Source organism: Aplidium turbinatum, chromosome 1 (genome assembly GCF_918807975.1).
Source record: "Aplidium turbinatum chromosome 1, kaAplTurb1.1, whole genome shotgun sequence".
In the NCBI taxonomy this organism is placed as follows: Eukaryota; Metazoa; Chordata; class Ascidiacea; order Aplousobranchia; family Polyclinidae; genus Aplidium; species Aplidium turbinatum.
Window position 1 is genome coordinate 40427116 of NC_137472.1, and position 20947 is coordinate 40448062.

The window sequence follows — 20947 nt, forward strand, 5'->3', positions numbered from 1 at the left end:
TAAAAAAGCTCTCATAGGTTGATGCAATACCGTTGTACCAGCATGCATTCCAATTTTTAGCCAATTCGGACAAGAAATAAACAAATGAGTTTGTTTAAATAAACATTTACTGCAAAAAAATGTCATTTTGAGTAGCCTAAAACGCGTTTAAAGTTATGGTTTGCAAATACAAAGCAAATCGTGCATTTTCAGCTAAGCTATTGTTACTGTCACTACTGGCTTTGAAATGCTAGGATACAGGAAATTTGTAACTGCTGAAGCATGACCAAAACAACAGCTACAAATACCACAAATATATAAAACCAGAAAGGGCTTTTCTGTTGCTACCATTAGTATATTTTCAGCATATCATATCATCGTTCTGGCATATTTTAGACTTTTGGGTCGCGTGGTAGCTCCACACGGTTTAGTTTTTTTGCGAAATCTGCATGACCTAACACCTGCACAGATCCAAGAAAGTGCTGACAGACTTTTAGAAGCATATTCCCAGGACTTGAAAGACGGATTGAAAGCTGAACTACCTCAGTTTTCAGAATTCGTAAAGCACATTGTTATTGATTGCTCCTCTCCAGAACTCAACTATTTCACTTTGATTAAAGAAAATAATATTGACACCACGTTTCCTAACATTGACAAATTGTTGCGCATTTATCTATGTATGATGGTAACTAATTGTACTGTAGGCCTGCTGGAGAGAGATCATTTTTAAAATTGAAATTGATTAAAAACTACTTTTGCTATTTTTGTTGTTGTAGAATGTAGATCAAATCTATAAAATAACCAACTAGTACTTCCCGGGTATTATCTGTAGGCTACATCAAATTAATCTGCTACAGGCCCCGCACTTGGTTAATCCGGCACTGCTGCGACCCCCTTCCTGCTATGTTTTCAATAGACATATAAATTAGAACAAAAATACATTTCAATAACATTTATTTCAAAGAACTGGTGAATGTCACAACTTTTAATGCGACGGTTGACTCCGCAACTGCTTGGCCAACTTCGAAATTAGTCGTTGAGTGCTTGTAGCCTATCGCCAATCTCATATCATTTTCAACTTTCCTTCGATTTCTTGCTTTTGTTTTGATATGCACATTAGACAAGAGCTGAAAACCTGCTTTCGCAGAGGCATGTTGTGGCAAATGGAAATAATATTCGAAAAGCTAGTTCAAATACAGTAGCACTCGGTTAATCCGGATTCGATTTGACTGGCGATTCCATCCGGCTTAGGCGACGATCCGGATTAACCGATGACGGTTCTATCAGAGCCACTATGTATATAGTGACTCTGGTTCTATCAAGCCCGACTCATTTGTACTTCCAGTTTCATCCGGATTAGGCAAAGATCCGGATTAACCGAATCCGAATTAACCGAGTTCTACTGTAGTTGGGTATGATTTACGCATAGCACGCCAGAACTGAGAGAGTGGCATTTCATTGAAAACGTCACATTCGTAAGAATCATTTTTAAGATCATAAAATTGGTCTTGTAATTCATCTGGAATATCAGCTACATCCAAAGCAGTAGAGAACGGATTTCGTATAAATGCGGAATCTCTTTCTTTGAGCTCAGAGAAATATCGTTCTATTTGAACAAATGATGATAAATTGGCCTACAACCGAGTTACGCGTTACGCGTTCTCTTTCGTAACAGTGCAACCAATTAGTAACTTGCTACGACATTACTGTATACTGTACTAAAGTGATTGCTGCAAAGATTTTTTATTTTTCCGGAAATTTTTGCGATTTCGAAATTTTTTTATAAATATCTTTGCGACCCCCTTGAAATGACCTTTGCGACCCCCAGGTTGAGAAACGCTGCACTAAACAATTTGGACGTTTATGAAGGGTTGCCAACCTGTCTTCACCAAAAAAACCCAGACCTAGTAAAAAAAGCCTAAAAAAAGCCAGTAGAAAATAGCTGAAAAAGCCAATTAGTATTCATTAAACATACACATATAAAAAGTGCACAACCAAATAGTGTCCCACCGAGCTTTGACTTCAGCGACAACGCAGAAACATAGTTAGTAAAAAGACAAGCAACTAAAAAAAATTTCTAATTTCGGCTTCAAAACGAAATTCGGTCGGACACTACAACCAAATATAAGGTAGAAATTACTGCTCCAATTGACGCTGACTGAATTTTTTTTAAAAAAAAAATCGGGAAAGATAAAATTAAGCCAAAAAAAGCCAAAATTATGTTGGCTTTTTATTAATTTGACAAAAAATCGATAAGACATGAAACAACTTAGCACTTCACAAAGTTAAAAATTTACTATTTTTTTTAAATCATGCAAAATTGGACAAAAAAATTTCTCAAAAGGAGACGAAGACCTCTTATTTATAGTTTTTTAAAAGTGATTTAGAACTGCAAGAAAGGGCTCTTGAAACTGATTTGCAGTGACGACATACTAGTGAACATAAGTTGTGTTTGGATATCTGCCAAAGATGTTCAGGTTTTAAAATTTAAAATCACAATCCACTTCCAATTTTTAATCAAAAATCTAAATCAAAATCCACGTAATAAGCATTGTAAAATTCAAATTCGGTTGAAACCGATAATTAACATTAGGCTATAGCCTAATTCCAAAAGTTAGAATTTTACAGAACTTTGTGGACAGTTCTGTTCACTTTGTTTTTATTTCTAACCATCACAATAAAAAACAATATATGCCAAACATAGCAAAGGTCTAAAAAAAGGTAGAAACAATAAAGCACGGATATTATAGCATGCATGATACCAAAGAGGGACAATCAGTTTAAGATATGGCACAGTCGCAACATAGTCGCAACACCTTAGTAAAATTTTAAAAATTTAGAAAAAAAGCAACTAAACTTTTTAAAAAAATTATATAAGTAAAAAAAAATAAAACAAATAGACAATTGATCGACTTTGGTGCATTATAAAAAGGGGTAATGGTCTTGAAAGAAACACTCTTATGCGTTAGCTCACCATGATGACAGAAGTTCGTTTGAAAGCAACCTGCTTCAAAAGCTTCTACAACTATGCGAAACTACCAGGAATATATAGAGGCTTTGCGCTTTGACCAGCTTTGACAGTCCGAGGTAAAGATTTAAAACCAACCTATTGCGATTAAAACAAAAAATGACAATTTTTTTGATGGTTTTTAGAAAGACATTTGAGTAATATGTAAGTTAGTAGAAGTCCAAATCTGGCTGCTAAAAAAAACTTAAATTTAAAGTCGGTTGCAGACGCCAAATTCAGCATGATTTCAATCTAAGACCATGGCCGTGCTTAACTATATTTATCGATGCATATACCACAATATTAGATCCTTTCATGGACGTCTTAAACCATTATAGTTTTGTCACCTTTTCCTTTTGTTGGTTTTGTTACTGTATTTCTTTTTCACAATATCATTTCTTTTGCATTCTGACAAATAAAAATAAAATTGAATTGAATTGAAATGCATCTTTGGTATTTAAGATGAAGCTGTGTAAGGAAATTTATATAGGAGCATCTGGCAACGCTGTTCAAAGACATTTTAGTTCTTATTTGCTCTTGCTGATGCCTTGCCCTTGTTCCTTGTTAATGTTTGTAGTTGTTTTAGTGTCGCTGTGTCTGTGCTGTCTCTGGGCTTATTTCAGGGCTTCGCTTGACATTTGAGAAGGAATTTGGCTTGAAAGTTTGTGAGAAAAGATGACAATTTGCATAAAAAAGATACATAAACCAAACTACCTCTTTGTTATGTTGTAATACAGGTAGTTTTCTAGCCTACCATAGTTTTAACTGTAATCAACTATCATAGAAATAGTAAACTAAATATATATATACAAAGTAACTAATTAGTAAACTAAATAAGTATCATCGTAATAGTATACTGTAGTTTAAAACTATTGGTCCACGTCTTTTAGGCGCAGACAGTTAGGCGCCGGTCAGATAGGCGCGCACACTGTAGCGTCTGGATATTTAGGTGCGGAGCACTGTGGCGCCCGTTCATTTAGGTGCTATTCCTAGTAAAGTCTGCAGATTGTATCAGCTTGGCAGGTAGGGCAATGCTATTCACACAAAATGTTATATTGAACAGAAAAATATGTTGTTTTGTTAATGCGCGTGTGGAGATGAGGTGCGAGACAACGCTCTACTAAGGCCCCTAAAAAGGCCCCTGATTCCAAAAATGCACTTAGTCTTTTCGAAGTGGTTCTAGTTTTCGAGATATTCGAGAATGAATATATTTTTAAAGTTTAAAACCTTGCGTTTTGCAAATGGATATGCTTGAGTGTGTGTGTCATGCTTGAGTGAAGTAAAGTAAATATAGTCTCAGAGGCTGTATTTACTATATCATATATATGGTATATTATAGCAGAGGCTATATTTAGTATATATGGTAAACATAGCCTTTGCCATTAAAATACAGTAGAATTCGCCTATAACGGCTTCGTTTATAACGTCAATTCGCCTATTACGTCACATTTTGCTCGGTCTCGGCAGAATTCCTATCTTTTACGTACATTGTAGTTCGGCTACAACAGCATCGCCTATAATGTCAATTCGCATGTAACAGCACCCTTTCTTGGTTCCCAGACGTATTTTGTTTATTTATAACGTCACTTTAAGCCATCACCTTCACCACGAACGGTCAGTCTTTTAATCCAGTTAGCGCTGCTGCTTGCAAAATGTCTTTCCTTTATTTTGCTATGTCGTTCGCAGCAGGGACTTTAATTAACTGAATTAACTTTTTTTCCTGCGTGAAAAAATCCGAAGTCACGACGATAGCGAGCAAGTCCTACATTATTTAGCAACAGCTGAATGCTATGTGGTAGAGAAATTCGTGTCAAAACCGAAACAGCTGAAGATCAATGCCTTTTTTGCTAATAAACAATGAACTTCTCTACTACTGTATGTAACGAGCTGTATTGCGCAAATTTCCTGTACCTTTCGCTGCAGGTTATTTTTTTTAAAACAATTTCTTTGTTTACTGTATTTTCTGCGTGACTTTTGTCAGTTTGGTGGTACACAGTAAACCTGACTGGATTATACAGTACACCTCTTTCTTTAATCAAAAGACAGTTTTGGAATAGTTTGCGGTAGTTCGTCTATAACGTCAATTCGGCTTTAACGTCAGTTTTTGCAAATCCACTAGGGGTGCCGTTATAGGCGAATTCTACTGTACAATTATCCGATTGATGCCTTTAACCGGATGCAACCTAGTTCGTACCCTGAACAGTTTGTACCCTCAGTTCGTACCCTGAAAAGAATGAGAGAAATAATTAAAAAGCCGAAGTCGCTGATTGCAGTTTCCGCAAACAAACAAAAACTCCTAGGATCATGATCGAAAATTTTAAAATGTTTGCAGAAACTCCGATTAACCCTAACCCTTTTAAAATGTTTGCAGAAAATGTGATCAGCGACTTCGGCAAACTCTTAGGATCATTACTGAAATTTTAAAATGTTTGCGGCAACTGTGGAAAAATGGTTCTATTTTTTTCTCTCAATCGTTTCCTAACCCTAACCCCTTTTAAAATGTTTGCGGAAACTGCAATCAGCGACTTCGGCAAACTCTTATGATCATTGCCAGAAATTTTAAAATGTTTGCAGAAACTGCAATCAGCAACTTCGGCTTTGTTCTATTTTTTTCTCTCAATCTTTTCAGTTTGTTAGTTTTTCGGAAACTCCGATTAGTGACTTCGGCTAAATTTTTTAATTTTTCTTCTCGATCTTTTCCTAACCCTAACTCTTTAAAAATGTTTGCTGAAACTGCGATTAGCGACTTCGGCAAACTCTTAGAATCATTGTCGAAAATTTTAAAATGTTTGCGGAAAAACGGAAACTCCGATCAACAACTTCGGCTTTGTGCTATTTTTTCTCTTGATCTTTTCAGGGGAAAAATTTTAAAATGTTTGCGGAAACTGCAATCAGCGACTTCGTTTTTTTTTAATTTTTTCTCTTGATCTTTTCAGGGTACGAACTGAGGGTACAAACTAGGTTGCACCCTCTTTAACCAATTTGCTCAAGAAAAGAGGTTTAGGCTATTGTGATCAGACATTATTGTTGAGATGTGCGTGTGCTAACTCGGTTGCATTGGGCTTTACTACCGTGTGGTTTAATCCTACAACTGTTTGCAAGTTTAATTAAACTTGGAGGAGTTTATTAATGCTTCGTTACACAGTGCAGGCCTCGAAATTCGTTTTTGTTGACGGCGGACAAATGTGTCCGGTCTGAGCAGCTATCTTGGCGGACAAATTAAGTCTCACGGCGGATACACCAGTTTTAGCGTCGATTGTCATGCTTAATCACTTTGTCTGGATAATTCTTCACCATTTGAGAACTATAGCTACGGTTTAGAAGTCTTTTTAAAATTTCAGCAAAGTCACTCTGAAAGGCTTTTCACTCTGAAAAGTGCGCTTGAAGAGTCAAAGCACCATGTAGCTGCTTAAGACACCGCATAACTGATTAACTTCCGCCAAACGAGGTCGTATGGCTTCTGGCGTCACAATGCTCTGGGCACGAGTCGGAAAACTTCTACACTAATGCTACTATTTTCTGCTGTGCAAATTTTCACTGGGCGTTTTTGTTTAGTTTTCGTGTCATGTGAGCAAAAGTGAATTTTCCAGGGGCATTTTTTTTCTTACTGTATGCAAAAACTTAACAAATTTTGTAACCAACCTTGCCTTATCAATATTACTCAGAGATTAAAGCCAAGCCAGACATTGTGACGTAAGACTTGACTAAGTTGCGCGGGATTAGTGTAAAGTACCTGTACTCCCATCCATTATTAGGGGGTCGAAGAATTCATTTATGTTACGCTGATTCAAAGTCATCAATCGTTGAAGCAACGTAAAAATTGAAAGTTTTCCTGCTTAAATGGAAGCTAAGGAATACAGTATTCACATGTTCTAGATGCGCGGAAGTTATATTCTCGCAACATTTGTTCGCGCTATGCAATGACGATTTGTATCGCTAGGTTCTGTGTTACTATCGGCGGACAAATATGACCGATCTAGATGGTACTTCCCGCGGACATCTCATGCTGTGACGGCGGACATGTCCGCCTTGAATTTCGAGGCCTGCAGTGCATTGCTAGAAAGGGTTGTACGGTCAAAACATTTTTTGCAAACTGCGGCAATCAGACTCATTTTATCTTAAACGATCTCTGTGACATCACAAGACAAACTTTAACCACCTGCGTCTTTGTTTTAAGCATGCTATGTGTACATCTGTTGCAGAGTGATTATTTCCTTTGGGCCTCAAAACTGAAGACAGCCATGGCCTCGATTAACCTACAAAAACCGACATTTTGTCCGCCGGGTCTCGTCCTTCCGTCAGCCGCATTTGTCCGTCATAAAGTTTCAAGAAAATTTTACGCAGGCGGCCTTGCGAATTTTGCTTTGCCACTTGTAATCACAAAGGATTAGAAAGCAGTCAAAGCACCCGATAAATCACAATACACACTGTTTATGCTTGAATTGTTAACATTATATTGATTGACCAAGCAGCTGATGTCTGACGATAAGCAGGATGCAAGTGACATCACAATACACTTTATTGATGCGATAAATCCGATGGCCGCCATGTGCTTGTGATTGGCTGCCGAACAGCTTGCTTCAGCCGACACGTTTGTCGTTTGGCCGCCGGAAAAAAAAATTTGAGGCCTGAAGTAGTTTCACCCTATATATTAGGTCAATTCCTGTCTAGGACGTCATGGTACTTTTTTACCAGGGCAAAGTCTTGTGCACCAGCACTTTCCTTTGTCTGTTCTTTCGCCTTAAGAAAGTCCAGCTGTGTAAAGATTAGATCTTTGTGGCGTAATGTCTTGCACGTAATATCACAGCACTGGATTACGATCACTTGGCTTTTTTTTAATTAAGGGGACACCTCTAATGAAATCCCAGTATTCGCTGATGGCTGAGAAGCTTGCCTCAGATAAGCTAACTATTGTGGGAACCCCCACATACCATATATTTCTGAAAAGGGCATGAAAAGACACATCTGAATATGCAAGTCTCATGAAATAAAAGTTTAATTTCATGCAATGAGCTTCCTTCAAACACAGACAATATTTCAATAATTATTTTTTGACATGCTAATAGAAAACACTGTTTCTCACTACCAGCACCATATAGCAACAAGAAATGTTATGAAATGCTAGATCTACCTTATATGCAAATACCTATGAGAGCTTTTTTCTCTAAAATGTCACTTTCCTAAAAAAAAAAATTTTTTTTGAAAGTTACTTGTGTGCGAAAATATATATACACATTTTTTTCAATAAAATGGTCAAGAAATAAAATTTTTAAAAAAGCTCTCATAGGTTGATGCAATACCGTTGTATTAGCATGCATTCCAATTTTTAGCCAATTCGGACAAGAAATAAACAAATGAGTTTGTTTAAATAAACATTTACTGCAAAAAAATGTCATTTTGAGTAGCCTAAAACGCGTTTAAAGTTATGGTTTGCAAATACAAAGCAAATCGTGCATTTTCAGCTAAGCTATTGTTACTGTCACTACTGGCTTTGAAATGCTAGGATACAGGAAATTTGTAACTGCTGAAGCATGACCAAAACAACAGCTACAAATACCACAAATATATAAAACCAGAAAGGGCTTTTCTGTTGCTACCATTAGTATATTTTCAGCATATCATATCATCGTTCTGGCATATTTTAGACTTTTGGGTCGCGTGGTAGCTCCACTAGTTCTAAAATTTAACAGGGAATGAATTGGAATTGTGGAGAAACTGCCATATATTCAGAATCCTGATGAAATTCTCTATCTTTTCAGTCCAAAATATTATTTTCTTCAAAAAATTTTTTTTTCATTAGAGGTGTCCCCTTAATGATACGCAATTTGCGCATTTGTCTGGTGACTTTATTTTCTTAGCTTCACTTTTGCACGTGGCGGACAGCTATGCAAAAAAAAGGACATTCTCCTTTCACTTACGTGTAAATGTTTGTTATATGACTCTTTGTCCATATAAATGGATAAAGTATGCATTATGCAAACGAGAAGCAAATGCTGATACACTTATCCAATATATTCCTTTAAGTGGGATACGGTAAAACCGATGGTTTTATTTCACATTAGATAGGATTTGGTTTGGGATTTCAGATTTTTGATACAATTAAACGATTGATACATTTAAACAGTATCTGCTTGACCGATTTTGTTTGTATAGGCTACTGTATCTTATTGTTTTTATTTCAATAATGTCATTCAATAGAATTGATTTGTTGTTTTGGTATGGTATTCTAAAATTATTTTTTTCCTAAAGCTAAGCTTTAACTGTAATTTGAATCTGTTTATTTTGGTTTAATTTTCCAACGTGATCAAATAAAATATGGAGGAAGGAGGTGCTTATGGTGCAGGAAAAGCAGGAGAACCATTCCATCCAGTTGAGTTCATTAAGCGGCCAAGAACCATTTTGAGGCTTTTGAGTTGGGTAAGATGAATTTATTTGGGATCGCCCATTTATTTGCATTATATATCAGATTTGGATTAATTGCATTGCTTTCAGTTCAATTGCATTACAATTACACTATCAAATATTACATTATCATTACATTGTTTTGAAATTTTCAAACTACAATTACTTCCAGATGTAAGTAATTGCAGATTTTAATAACAAAAATGAAATGCTTCAATATTTTTGTTTAAATTGATAATAATTTTTTCAAGTTTGATTTTATCTAAGACAAGTAGATTCGCATTTGATAAAGAATAGGTTGCAATGTACCGTAGGAGTTGCAATGTAGAAACCCAATTAGCAGCTCAACAAAAGTACTGATGTCATACATGCAATTTATGAAATTTATATAATTGTAGTTTGGATCGAAGATGTTTAAAATTACAATTTCACAACAACAAAAATCTCAATTAAAACTACCAATACATGAAAATGTGTAATTAATTACATTTAATTTCAATTGTAATTGACCCAACTCTGGTATATATAGCACTTGGCTACGGCCTACGGCAGTGATCTAATTAAAAATTTGATAGCTAGCTGTCAGTGGTGACAATGGTTACAAATACATATAAGTATTTCTTGTTTTGTTACACAACATTTTAATGTGCATATACGACATACGTATTCGGCAACTATACATTTTTTATCTAAATATATTTAAACATGAAATGCCAGCTCAAATGTTGATGAATCTACCATTCAAAACTAATTTTATTCTCCATGCCTGTTTTAATAATCTAATACAGTAGTCCTAGTCCTCGCTTATTAAGACCATCTCGAGACCAGACGATTTTGGGCTTGTTAAGTGGGGGACAAATCTCTGCCACTCGTATACGTGCAGTAATTCTGGACTGGACCAAATTGGGCTAAATAAGATGGGACTACTGTACTAGACCAAAACGACCAATTTTGGAGAATCCGATTCGGAGAGGCCGATTTGGAGAAGTCCCAATTCGGAGACAGCCTTTTTCAAAGAAAAAACGATTTTGTGATTTCTTAAATCCAGTGACGGCTTCTGTTTATTTAGAGAATTTGTAGGGATCATTTGGGTAGGTGGTTTTTAGGTGTACCTCCCCATACCCATGCAAACGAGAAATTCATTGTTTCAGTGTGGGAGATGTGAATTAGTTGATATCTTTCAGGTATGGGTCTGCTCGGAATGGCCCGTTTTGGTGAGTCTGATTCGGTGAGTCCGATTCGGTTAGTCCGATTCGGTGAGTCCGATCCCTTAACTGGGGATTTTTTCAATTTTTTTTTTAATTATCGGGTACCGTAGCCTAATTATCATTGTCGTTTTAGGGTTACGGTTAGAGGTTAGGAACTCACCAAATCGGACTCACCGAATAGTAGCAGACCCGGTCTGCTACTATTCGGCGAGTCCGATTCAGCTAATCCGATTCGGCAAGTTCCCTATTCGGCGAGAGTCTTTTTCGGCGAGTGCCCTATTTGGCGAGTTTTTGAAATTTTATTTTTGAAAGGGGATTATCGGGTACCGTAGCCTAATTATAATTGCCGTTTTTACATCGTTAAACGTTGAAATCGTGCAGAAAGGAATAAAAATAAAATGTTTGAACTACCGGATTAAATTAAAATTCGTTATGTCAGTTCAGTTGAGTTGTTTTTATTTCTGACCATCATAAAACAACATAGCAAAGGTAAAAGCGACAAAACACGAACGTTAAAACGTGCTTGAATTCGTCATGTCAGTTCAGTTGTTTTTATTTTTGATCATGATATCAAAAACAATACACGTCAACATAGCAAAGGTGTAGAAAAAGGTAGAAGCGACAAAACGCGAACGTTAAAACGTGATTGTGATCGAAGTAAGTTGTTGAGTTGAAAGAAATTTGGCACGGTCGCAACACCTTCAGAAAAATTTAAGAAATGAAGGAAAAATATAAAATAAAAATGTTACAAAAGAAAAATCATGTTTAATGTCTATAAGTTAGTACTTTTGAATACAGTCGAAATCGGCTAGTCGCATATCGGTTAAGAGCATAAATCGCTTTAGAGCATAGCATTGCATTATCCCAAACCATTCCCATTCACTTGTGAAGAAAATTCAACGGTTAGTCGCATAATGATTAATCGCATAAATCGGCTAAGCAACTAGGAATTCTTGATAGATTTGTAGACTTTTATCACTTAACCGCATATTTCCTTTGGCAAAGCAAAGTTGCTCAAGATAACACCTCAAGACAGACAGTTAGCGCCTACATGATTTAAACAATAAAGTAAAACCGCACGAAAAAAGGCCTTCTCTTCTATGATTTGAATACAGTGCTGTATGAATCACAAGACCACATTTCATTTATGGATTGTTACATCATAAACAAGTATCATTACGTCGCAGTACGAACTGTAGAACCACAAGACTAAGGAAAAATCTAAATCGCATGATTAGTGAATTTTCTTTCTTGCTCGCTGAAGCGAATTCGTTACGGTTGGGTGATCACGGCAGCTACCCGAAAGCCACGAGGAACGCGCGTGAACAGTTGTTGCTGCGTCACACTTCGCTGACCAACAGCCAAACAAAGTAGTACCGTTATTTGGAATTCGGTTGTACAGTACCATTCTAGAATATTCTGTAAATCTCCTAACACTCCGGGTCACGTATTAAGGCTCAATGCCTTCGTTCATCGAAAAAGTCCAACGGTCTGTTTTCACGCTTTTGCGTTAGATAAACGTTCGGTATTGACATATAGGATACTGTCAAACAATGGAAACGGTTAAGCGCATATACCGTTTAAGCGCATAAAAAAGCTTGACAAATTGACTATGCGCTTAAACGATTTCGACTGTAGTTAAAATGATTAGTTTGGATCAACAAATGTGTGGCCTACAGCTTGGATTGAAAGGAAATTATCAGGTACCGTAGCCTAGTTATCCTAGCTACAGGTACCGTAGCCTAGTGACCGAAGTAAGTTATTGAGTTGAAAGAAATTTGGCACGGTCGCAACACCTTCAGAAAAATTTAAGTACTAACTTATTGATATAAACATGATTTTTTTTTGTAACATTTTCTTTTTTTTATTTTCCCTTCACATCTTAAATTTTTCTGAAGGTGTTGCGACCGTGCCAAATTCCTTTCAACTCAATGACTTACTTCGGTCACAAGCACGTTTTAGCGTTCGCGTTTTGTCGCTTCTACCTTAAAAACAACTGTACAAAAATGACGAATTCAAGCCCGTTTTAGCGTTCGCGTTTTGTCGCTTCTACCTTTGCTATGTTGACGTGTATTGTTTTTGATATGATGGTCAGAAATAAAAACAACTGAACTGACATGACGAATTTTAATTTAATAGTTCAAACATTTTATTTTTATTTTTTTCTGCACGTTCAGCGACGTTAAAACGATGTGAAAACAGTTAGGCTACGGTACCCGATAATTCCCTTTCAAAAATAAAATTTCAAAAACTCGCCGAATAGGGCACTCGCCGAAAAAGACTCTCGCCGAATCGGACTAGCCGAATCGTACTCGCCGAAACGGGCCATTCCGTTCAAGTATAGGCTCTAGCATATCTAGCAACTTTATTTATAACATTTTTCGCTGAGACTTCATTTGATTAACCACTATTGTTAATCACGAAACGCCATTTTACAACTTTTTTTTATTGCTAAGACTTTAGTTGAAACTTATTTGATTTGACCTCTATTATAAGCTAATTTCTTTGAAACAGATGCTGCTGTGAGATTTTGAATTGGATTGGATTCTCTGAAAAGTAGCAGACCCGTACTAGACTACTAGTAGATATTTTCTTCTACTTCATGTTTATTAGTATTGTTTATGTTAATTGTTTTTCATTTTTCAAGGTCTTTGCTATTGTTGTGTTTGGTTGCATTGTGTCTGAAAGCTACGACAAAAATCAAGACTGCATATTTGGTCAGGTTAGTAAAATGTTGCATAATGTAGCAGTCAACGTTCAAAATAAGGGTGTGTGGAAAGCGGCCATTGACCCAGATTGAAGTTTGCTGGCGTCCAAAGATACACGACTTTATGCCGCGGTCCGAATGGCGCAAACACGAATGACACCATCCCCTGTGTAGAATATACGATGGTGGGTGGAGCAGCGGATTATCTGCTTGCATTCCAATCGCGTGATCTTGGATCGACTTCTAGCTTAAGGTGGTCGGAGCAAATCTTTATGACGCTATTTGTGTGTCGTTAACCTGAATCACATGACCCGTATGCCACGAGACGAAAATGGCACATGCAAACATTGGTAAATCGTTTTTTTCCTTGGGAGTGATCCACAGCTTCCCAAATTAATGTGGGAATTTTCAAAAGCAATTTCATACCACTTTGAAATGAAACCTTAAAGATTTGGACATGGAATTGTGTGCGCTCCTGTTGTTGTTTTGCATGGTGTCAAATAAACAGTAGGTCTAACGTTGAAAGCCGTGTGGTGTAATAAATTCAACGCCGGGCGTCAGTTGGGTTGACTTCTAATCGTCCCAGTGAAAAACAATAGGCTACCATAATATAGCTGGAGTCTAGAAAAAGGTGTAAGCGACAAAAAGCGAACTTCGACACAATCCTGACACCCACTAGCAAACAGTGAATTGCGTCATTTAGATAATGACAAAACACGGCCTACTAAAGCACGGCCAAATATGTTGATATTTGGGAAAATTTTTAAGAGTCTGAATTGTTATAATCATAGCCATGATAAACCTGTCATTTTTCCACTTACAAAAATATGTAAAACAAGCAACATTTGCATCTAGACATATTTTTGGCTTGTTTTGCCAGAGATTAGATATGTATGTTAAGCACCATTTTTGCAATAATAATGTAAAATATGTAGCACTTTCCAACTGCATCCTGGCGGTAGTCTCATCATACAGTCGTTAGGGTTTTTTTATAAAGCAGGATTTTTCGCCAATAGCCATATTTTACTTGCAAAACTAAACTTGGCAAAAAACAAACAAATTAAAATTTAAATTAACACATCAAATGAACACTGAACAGCTTACAACATAGAATCCACAAAAAATCCTTGATATTTTAAATGGAACATGCAATTACATCAAACGATACTACCTCCAGGGTGCAGTTGGAAAGTCTTGCATATTACATTACTATTGTGTAAACTGTGCTCAACGTACATACCTAATCTCCGGTTACACAAGCCAAACATATGTCTAAGCGCAAATTTGGCTTATTTTACTTACTTCTGGTAATGGGAAGATGACAGGTTTATCATAGCTATGATTGTAACAATTCAGACTCTTAGAAATTTCCTCAAATAGCAACAGATTTGGCCGTGTTCTAGTAGGTCGTGGACTAAAGCATTACCTTTAAACAGCGCAATCTACTCATCAGACACAAGAGACCACTTACTACGTCTCGAGTCATTCGGGTTCGTGACATTTGAACCTTGGTCGTAATGTCGTGTATCGTAAGCTGGTTATTGAAAAACACCGAACCAACAAATTGGATGGGTGTAGTTATTAAAGGAAAAGACTCATTAGTGTGAAAGGTTCAGTACAATAAGAACCTTAGTTTCTCATTCCCTTCAATATTCAATGTCAATTCTATTGTTTGACACGCCGGATTTATAGTTTGCTCGTAAGCCATAGTTTACCCTTTTCCTGATTAGTATAGTTGCAATAGCAGGTTTTATAAGAACCTTGCCTTTAGCATCAAATATTACATCTGTTTATGATATAACATAATGTTGTTTAAAGGTGGTTGAATACCTGGGGTTTACTAATTAATCCTGATGGCTGAGACTTGACGAGTGCGTCGAAAGCGTTTAACACTAAAAAAACACAGATGCTTCTAAACATTTTATGCTATTAGTGTGATATGTGATAATGTTGAGACTGTATGTAGAAATCTCGAAAACGTTACCGCTTGGCTGGCTGTGCTTTGCAAACTTACTTAGTTTCATGTTTTCAGAATGATGACGCCTGTCATTATGGAACAGCCATTGGAATCCTTGGGTTTATTGCATTAACCGGATTTTTTGTTCTTGATCTCATTTTTCCGAGCATCAGCAGCGCTGAGAAACGTAAAAAGATTGTAATGGCGGACATGGGCTGTTCAGGTGCGTTATCTTCCGTGCTCTTACGCATGAATTATGCATAGTGTAGTGTGCACTGTGCATTTACTATTATGTCGTAGTAAACCGTCTTGTATAGTTCTTTAAAGTGAAACTAAAGGACCACAATAAATTTATTGTGATAATTCACTATATCATGTCTTGTAAATGCGGCTGTTTCAAGCACTGTTGATTGTGTTGTTCTGAAATTCTTTCCTGCGCGTCAAACTGTGAGAAAAATGGGTCTGTTACTATTCGGTGAGTCCGATTCGGTTAGTCCTATTCAGTGAGTTCCTAACCTCTAACCCCTAACCCTAAAACGGCAATGATAATTAGGCTACGGTACCCGACAATTTAAAAAAAAAGAAGAAAAAATCCCCCGTTAAGGGATCGGACTCACCGAATCGGACTCACCGAATCGGACTCACCGAATCGGACTCACCGAATCGGACTCACCGAATCGGACTCACCGAAACGGACTCACCGAAACGGGCCATTCCGGAGAAAAATGGTGTAAGTAACTCTTCCCAGTATTACGGATTGATCTGTTCATCGCAGAGAATTCTGTTCTCGAGCTGCATGTTGAATTGACATAACAAAGCCAATACCATTCATCTGAATGTATGTTTAGGTGTTTTCACATTCTTATTCTTCGTTGCTTTTTGCTTCCTGACTAACACATGGGCTCGAAGAAATCCGAAAGGTCACGAAAGTCTTGACTACGGAGCTGATAATGCCAGGGCTGCCATTGCCTTTTCATTTTTTTCTATACTTACATGGGTAAGTAACGAGTCCATTAAAGTTTTGAAGCTTCTACAAAATTTACAGAAGAAACGTTTTACCTGATAAATTTTATTCAATTGAATTATCATGTTTTGTTAAAGTTATTTGAAAACACTTTCAGTTTTTAAATGAACATTTATCTTTATATTGTGATGTTTTGTTGTTAAAACTTTTTATTGTTTAACGTCATTGACAGGAAACATGGGCTATAGTTTCGGTGCTGTGTGAAACTGTCCAAACCGCAATTAAATGCATATTGCATATTTGCAAATAACTGAAAGTGTCGAATTGTTTGATGCCCCTGGAATAGTTTGTTTTCTTCTGGATCGCCATGGCTTACATTATAAGAAGCCTAAGACGAGGTTCCCAATGTTCCCATAGTCTAGGAGCGAACAAAAAGTTGTATATGTCACCGGCTAAAATCAAATCTATCACTTTTATGCTACCAGAGTTAATATATTTTCCACTGTATCCCTTTGTGCATGCTGTGATATCTTCTGCTTTGCCATATAAATCTGCGCGAAGTAGTCATCCCGAAAGTCATTTCATTCTTTATCGGCAGATGTGGTTTCCATTTACAGTAGTTTGTAGTCATTCCTTTCGCATGGTTTATAACTTTTGCACCAAGAATGCCAATTAGTAAAAACATGACAACTTTCACGTACCAGAACGATCATTGGTTTTCAGGGTGGCTTAACCTTCTTGGCTATCCAGTCCTACAGGCAGGGTACTTTGTCGGCATTTGCTCCTACTTATGCTGATCCAGGCGCCGAAAGCAGCGCCCCCTACACTTCCTTCCCTGGTGCTGCTGATATGTCATCACCATCATATCAACAGGTCAGGCTTGAACATATCTCATCAGAAATTATTGGTTGAAGTTGACTGACTATAAGTTTTTGTTGCCCTATAACCGTTATAGACGATCAACGTGCACAGTTCCCGGACCTCATGATTGTTAATATTTAATCAACTTTTAATTTTTATTTTGAATTTTCTTTTACATTTAAGGACACAATGTTTAACTCACACATTGAATTTGCATTTCTGAACAATCACACGATTTCGAAATGCATTTTTTTTTTTGCTTTTACATTCAATAATATGTTGTCAATCATGATATATTCATTCCAGGGGCCATTTAAGCAGCCAGGAGAGAAGACAGAATATCAACCTCCTACATACTAATTCGCTGCTTTGTTGGTGACACGAAGCTCATCGCGCATATATATATTATATACTGTCCAGATATGTTTATTTGACAAAAACAATTATATTTGTTGTCACAGTTAAGATCCCAGTACCATAGGCTAGATCGTTAGTAATGAAATCGAGCAATTCTGTTGAAGTAAAGACGTCATCCTTGTATGGCTTGCCATTGGCGTTGATGTTAATCGTGCAACCGACTCGACGGAAATACGAAAAATTGAAGCATTGTTGCGTCATCAGCAACGTCGTGATTTTATTTTTTTGGTACCGAAACCTTTTTCGCGTCAGTAAAACACTCCAGGCCTCGAAATTCACGGCGGACACGGCGGTCATGTCCGCCGTCACAGCATGTGATGTCCGCGGGAAGTACCATCTAGATCGGTCATATTTGTCCGCCGAGAAATAACACGGGAACTAGCGATACAAATCGTCATTGCATAGTACTAACAATTGTTGCGAGAATATAATTTCCCGCGCATTCTAGCGCGCATCTAGAAAATGTGAATACTGTATCTCTCACCCAGACAACAAAATCTATCATTCTTATATTAATTCAATGTAGACGCAGACGTTGAATCAATGTAAAAAGGATAAATTTGTTGACTGGGTCGCTTCCATTCAAGCAGGAAAACTTTCGATTTATAGGTTGCTTCAACGATTGATGACATTGAATCATCGTAACAAAGGTGAATTCTTCGCTAACAATCGATGGGAGTACCGGTACTTCCACACTAAGCAGCGCAACTTTGTTCAAGTTTTACCTCACAATGTCTGGCTTTGATCTCCGAGTAATATTGATAAGGCAAGGTTGGTTACAAAATTAGATTATACGAGTTCGGTAGGCTATTACAGCAAAATTTGTCAAGTTTTGGTATTACAATAAGAAAAGACCCAGGGAAAATTCACTTTCGCTCACATGACACGCAAAAATAAACTTAAAAAAAAGCCTGTGAAACGTTGCACAGCAGAAAATAGTAGCGTTAGTGTAGAAGTTTTTCTGACTCGTGCCCAGAGCATTGTGACGCAAGAAGCCACACGACCTCGTTCAGTAGAAGTTAATCAGTTATGCGGCGTTTTGAGCAGGTACACGGCGCTTTGACTCTTCAAGCGCACGTCTTTCAGAGTGATTTCGCTGAAATTTTAAAATGCATTCTAAACCGTAGCTATAGTTCTCAAATGGCGAAGAATTTTCAAGATAAAGTGATTAAGCATGACGATCGACGCAAAAACTGGTGTGTCCGCCGTGAGACTTAATTTGTCCGCCGAGATAGCTGCTCAGACCGGACACGTTTGTCCGCCGTCAACAAAAACGAATTTCGAGGCCTGCACTCCCTCTTCGTTTTTCTTTAAAACATTAAAAAAGTATTTCCTATTGATGCACAATATCAGGATGCTATTTCTTGAGATTTGTTGCTCAGTAGAAATGCTTAAACTGTTTCTGCAACAACTTTGTTTTTGCTGTGTTGAACCAAAGCAGGTGCATTGTATTTATCGAAATATTGAGTCACTTATTCATGTTACTGACTAGCTGTTGTAATGTTGACATGATGTAGACGTGTTTTTGAGAACGCTGTATGTGTTAAATATGTTTACGGGATACATACTCGTGTATGTTAGAAGAACGTGTTTTTTTTTCTGAACTTTGTGTGGAACAAGCACAAAGCTTATGCACTATGCAGTGCTCGATGTTCAAACAATTAAGTTAGAAGCAAATTGCATTTCTTCATTTGATTCAATGGTCTGAAAACAATATGTGTCAGCTGTCATTGTCAAACTACATATGAGCCGTGTCCCAGTCCAAGCTCTTTGAAGAGCCAAACTGTTAAGCTTCTCCCTTGAATAAACATCTCAGAGATGCATTTGGCTTCACTGCTGAATCGCAGCAAGTCGACGATCTTATCGTATTTTTTTAGACGAACAACTATAGACTAACTACAACAATACGTTGAAGATTTTTTTTATTTTAGGTACTATTTTTTGTTATGTTACTCAGATAGCAAATCAATTGATTTTTTAAAACCACTGAGTTGCTGTCTTGGTACCAGCTTTGGCATCCAAAGAAACCGTGCATCTGCATTCCGTTTCACAAAAACAAATGGGAATATCGTTAAAGGGTTAAGTCAACCAGCAGTTCAATGTAAGTTTTTGTGCTCTTGAATAGAACTATGTAGTTCACGGTTGCACTGGATTGTCTAGAGAGATTGTAGCTTTTCAATAAATGGCAAATTTCTCATCAATGTTTCCCCTCTATCTTTTTATCCGATTTACTTTTCCTATTTCGGCCAGCAATTAGTGTTGTGTGTTAAGCAATCCTCTTCACAGCGACATACCAGCTGCTACATAACATAGTTTGTGTTTCTAGAGAACAAAGCAGCAATAGAATCACCAATTTTTGTATTCCATCACTTGCCTGTATTGTTTGAGCTTGGCTGAAAACATGAACAATGCTGAAAAAACTAATCGCACGAACTGACACTGCAATGTCACGTGATGTTTCTGTAAAGTATCATGTAAATTTTGAAAGTTTTTGCCAAAAAATTGTTTCTGTTTGCGTTGATTCAATGTCATCAGGCAATGAATTGATACAAAAAGCAGTCATGTTGTAAATTGATTTGGTTGAGAGTAATTTTGTACTAAATTCAGTTTTCAATGCCCAAACGAAATCAACCGTTGTGTTTAGTCCTCGCATAATCGTAGTGCACATTGCATGTAAACTTATTTAATTGTAGAGTTAAAAGTATGTAAAACGTAATTGTGTGTGCCCAGACAGCAAATCAGTCGTTTTTTTACATTGTTTCTACAGACGAATCCACACAAAATACGACTGATTTGTTGTCTGGGATGGTTGTATTTAGCAATTGTGACCAGATTGCCGTTTTGTTTTATTTTTTGCATCGTTTCAACGTTTCCGCACGTTGAAATGATATAAAAACAACAATATCGACCAACTGAATGTGAAAGCATACGCGTGGATGAAATATTTGTATTGGAAGACATTCTGCGATCGATTCGAGTTTCGATTGACCTCCAGGCTCTTCCACAGAGCTTTGCGTTGATCTGCAGCTGAATCACTTTGTGCTAAGTTCACGTTTCCTTGCATTGCTTTGACCAAAACAAATTGATCAAAAGCTCGGATCTTGCATAAATAGTTCGATTTTTTACAGCAATCCTGCCCGGTCTCAATTGCCCTAATAGCTGGATCGATTTTTTTAATTTATTACCTTGCATCGTGCCGGCATCTTGCAACGCAAGTTGTGCTTTAGACGTTGATTTACTGTAACTGCACTGGTTTTTTTCTGACAGACTATTAATCAGGCTGAACTCGGAAAAGTGACTGCAAAGAACACAGATGCGTTATCTTTATGTACGGTATCACAAAAAATAGGGTGCAATTTACGTGTAGGATATTATTTTTTAATGCATGCCACTAGGATGTGAAAAAGGTATACGATAAAAAGCTAACAGGCTGCATTGGTAGATA

At 37.1% G+C, this 20947-nt stretch overlaps 1 protein-coding gene across 1 annotated transcript; it reads left to right on the forward strand.

Annotated features, from left to right (window-relative positions):
• Positions 1-9238: 9238 nt before the first annotated feature.
• Positions 9239-20766, forward strand: LOC145779126 (synaptogyrin-1-like). The gene is made up of 6 exons (XM_082590703.1): positions 9239-9403; positions 13244-13318; positions 15336-15483; positions 16109-16257; positions 16948-17097; positions 17392-20766. The coding sequence occupies exons 1-6, from the start codon at positions 9302-9304 to the stop codon at positions 17443-17445; spliced, it is 678 nt and encodes a 225-aa protein (XP_082446829.1). The 5' UTR covers positions 9239-9301; the 3' UTR covers positions 17446-20766.
• Positions 20767-20947: the final 181 nt, after the last annotated feature.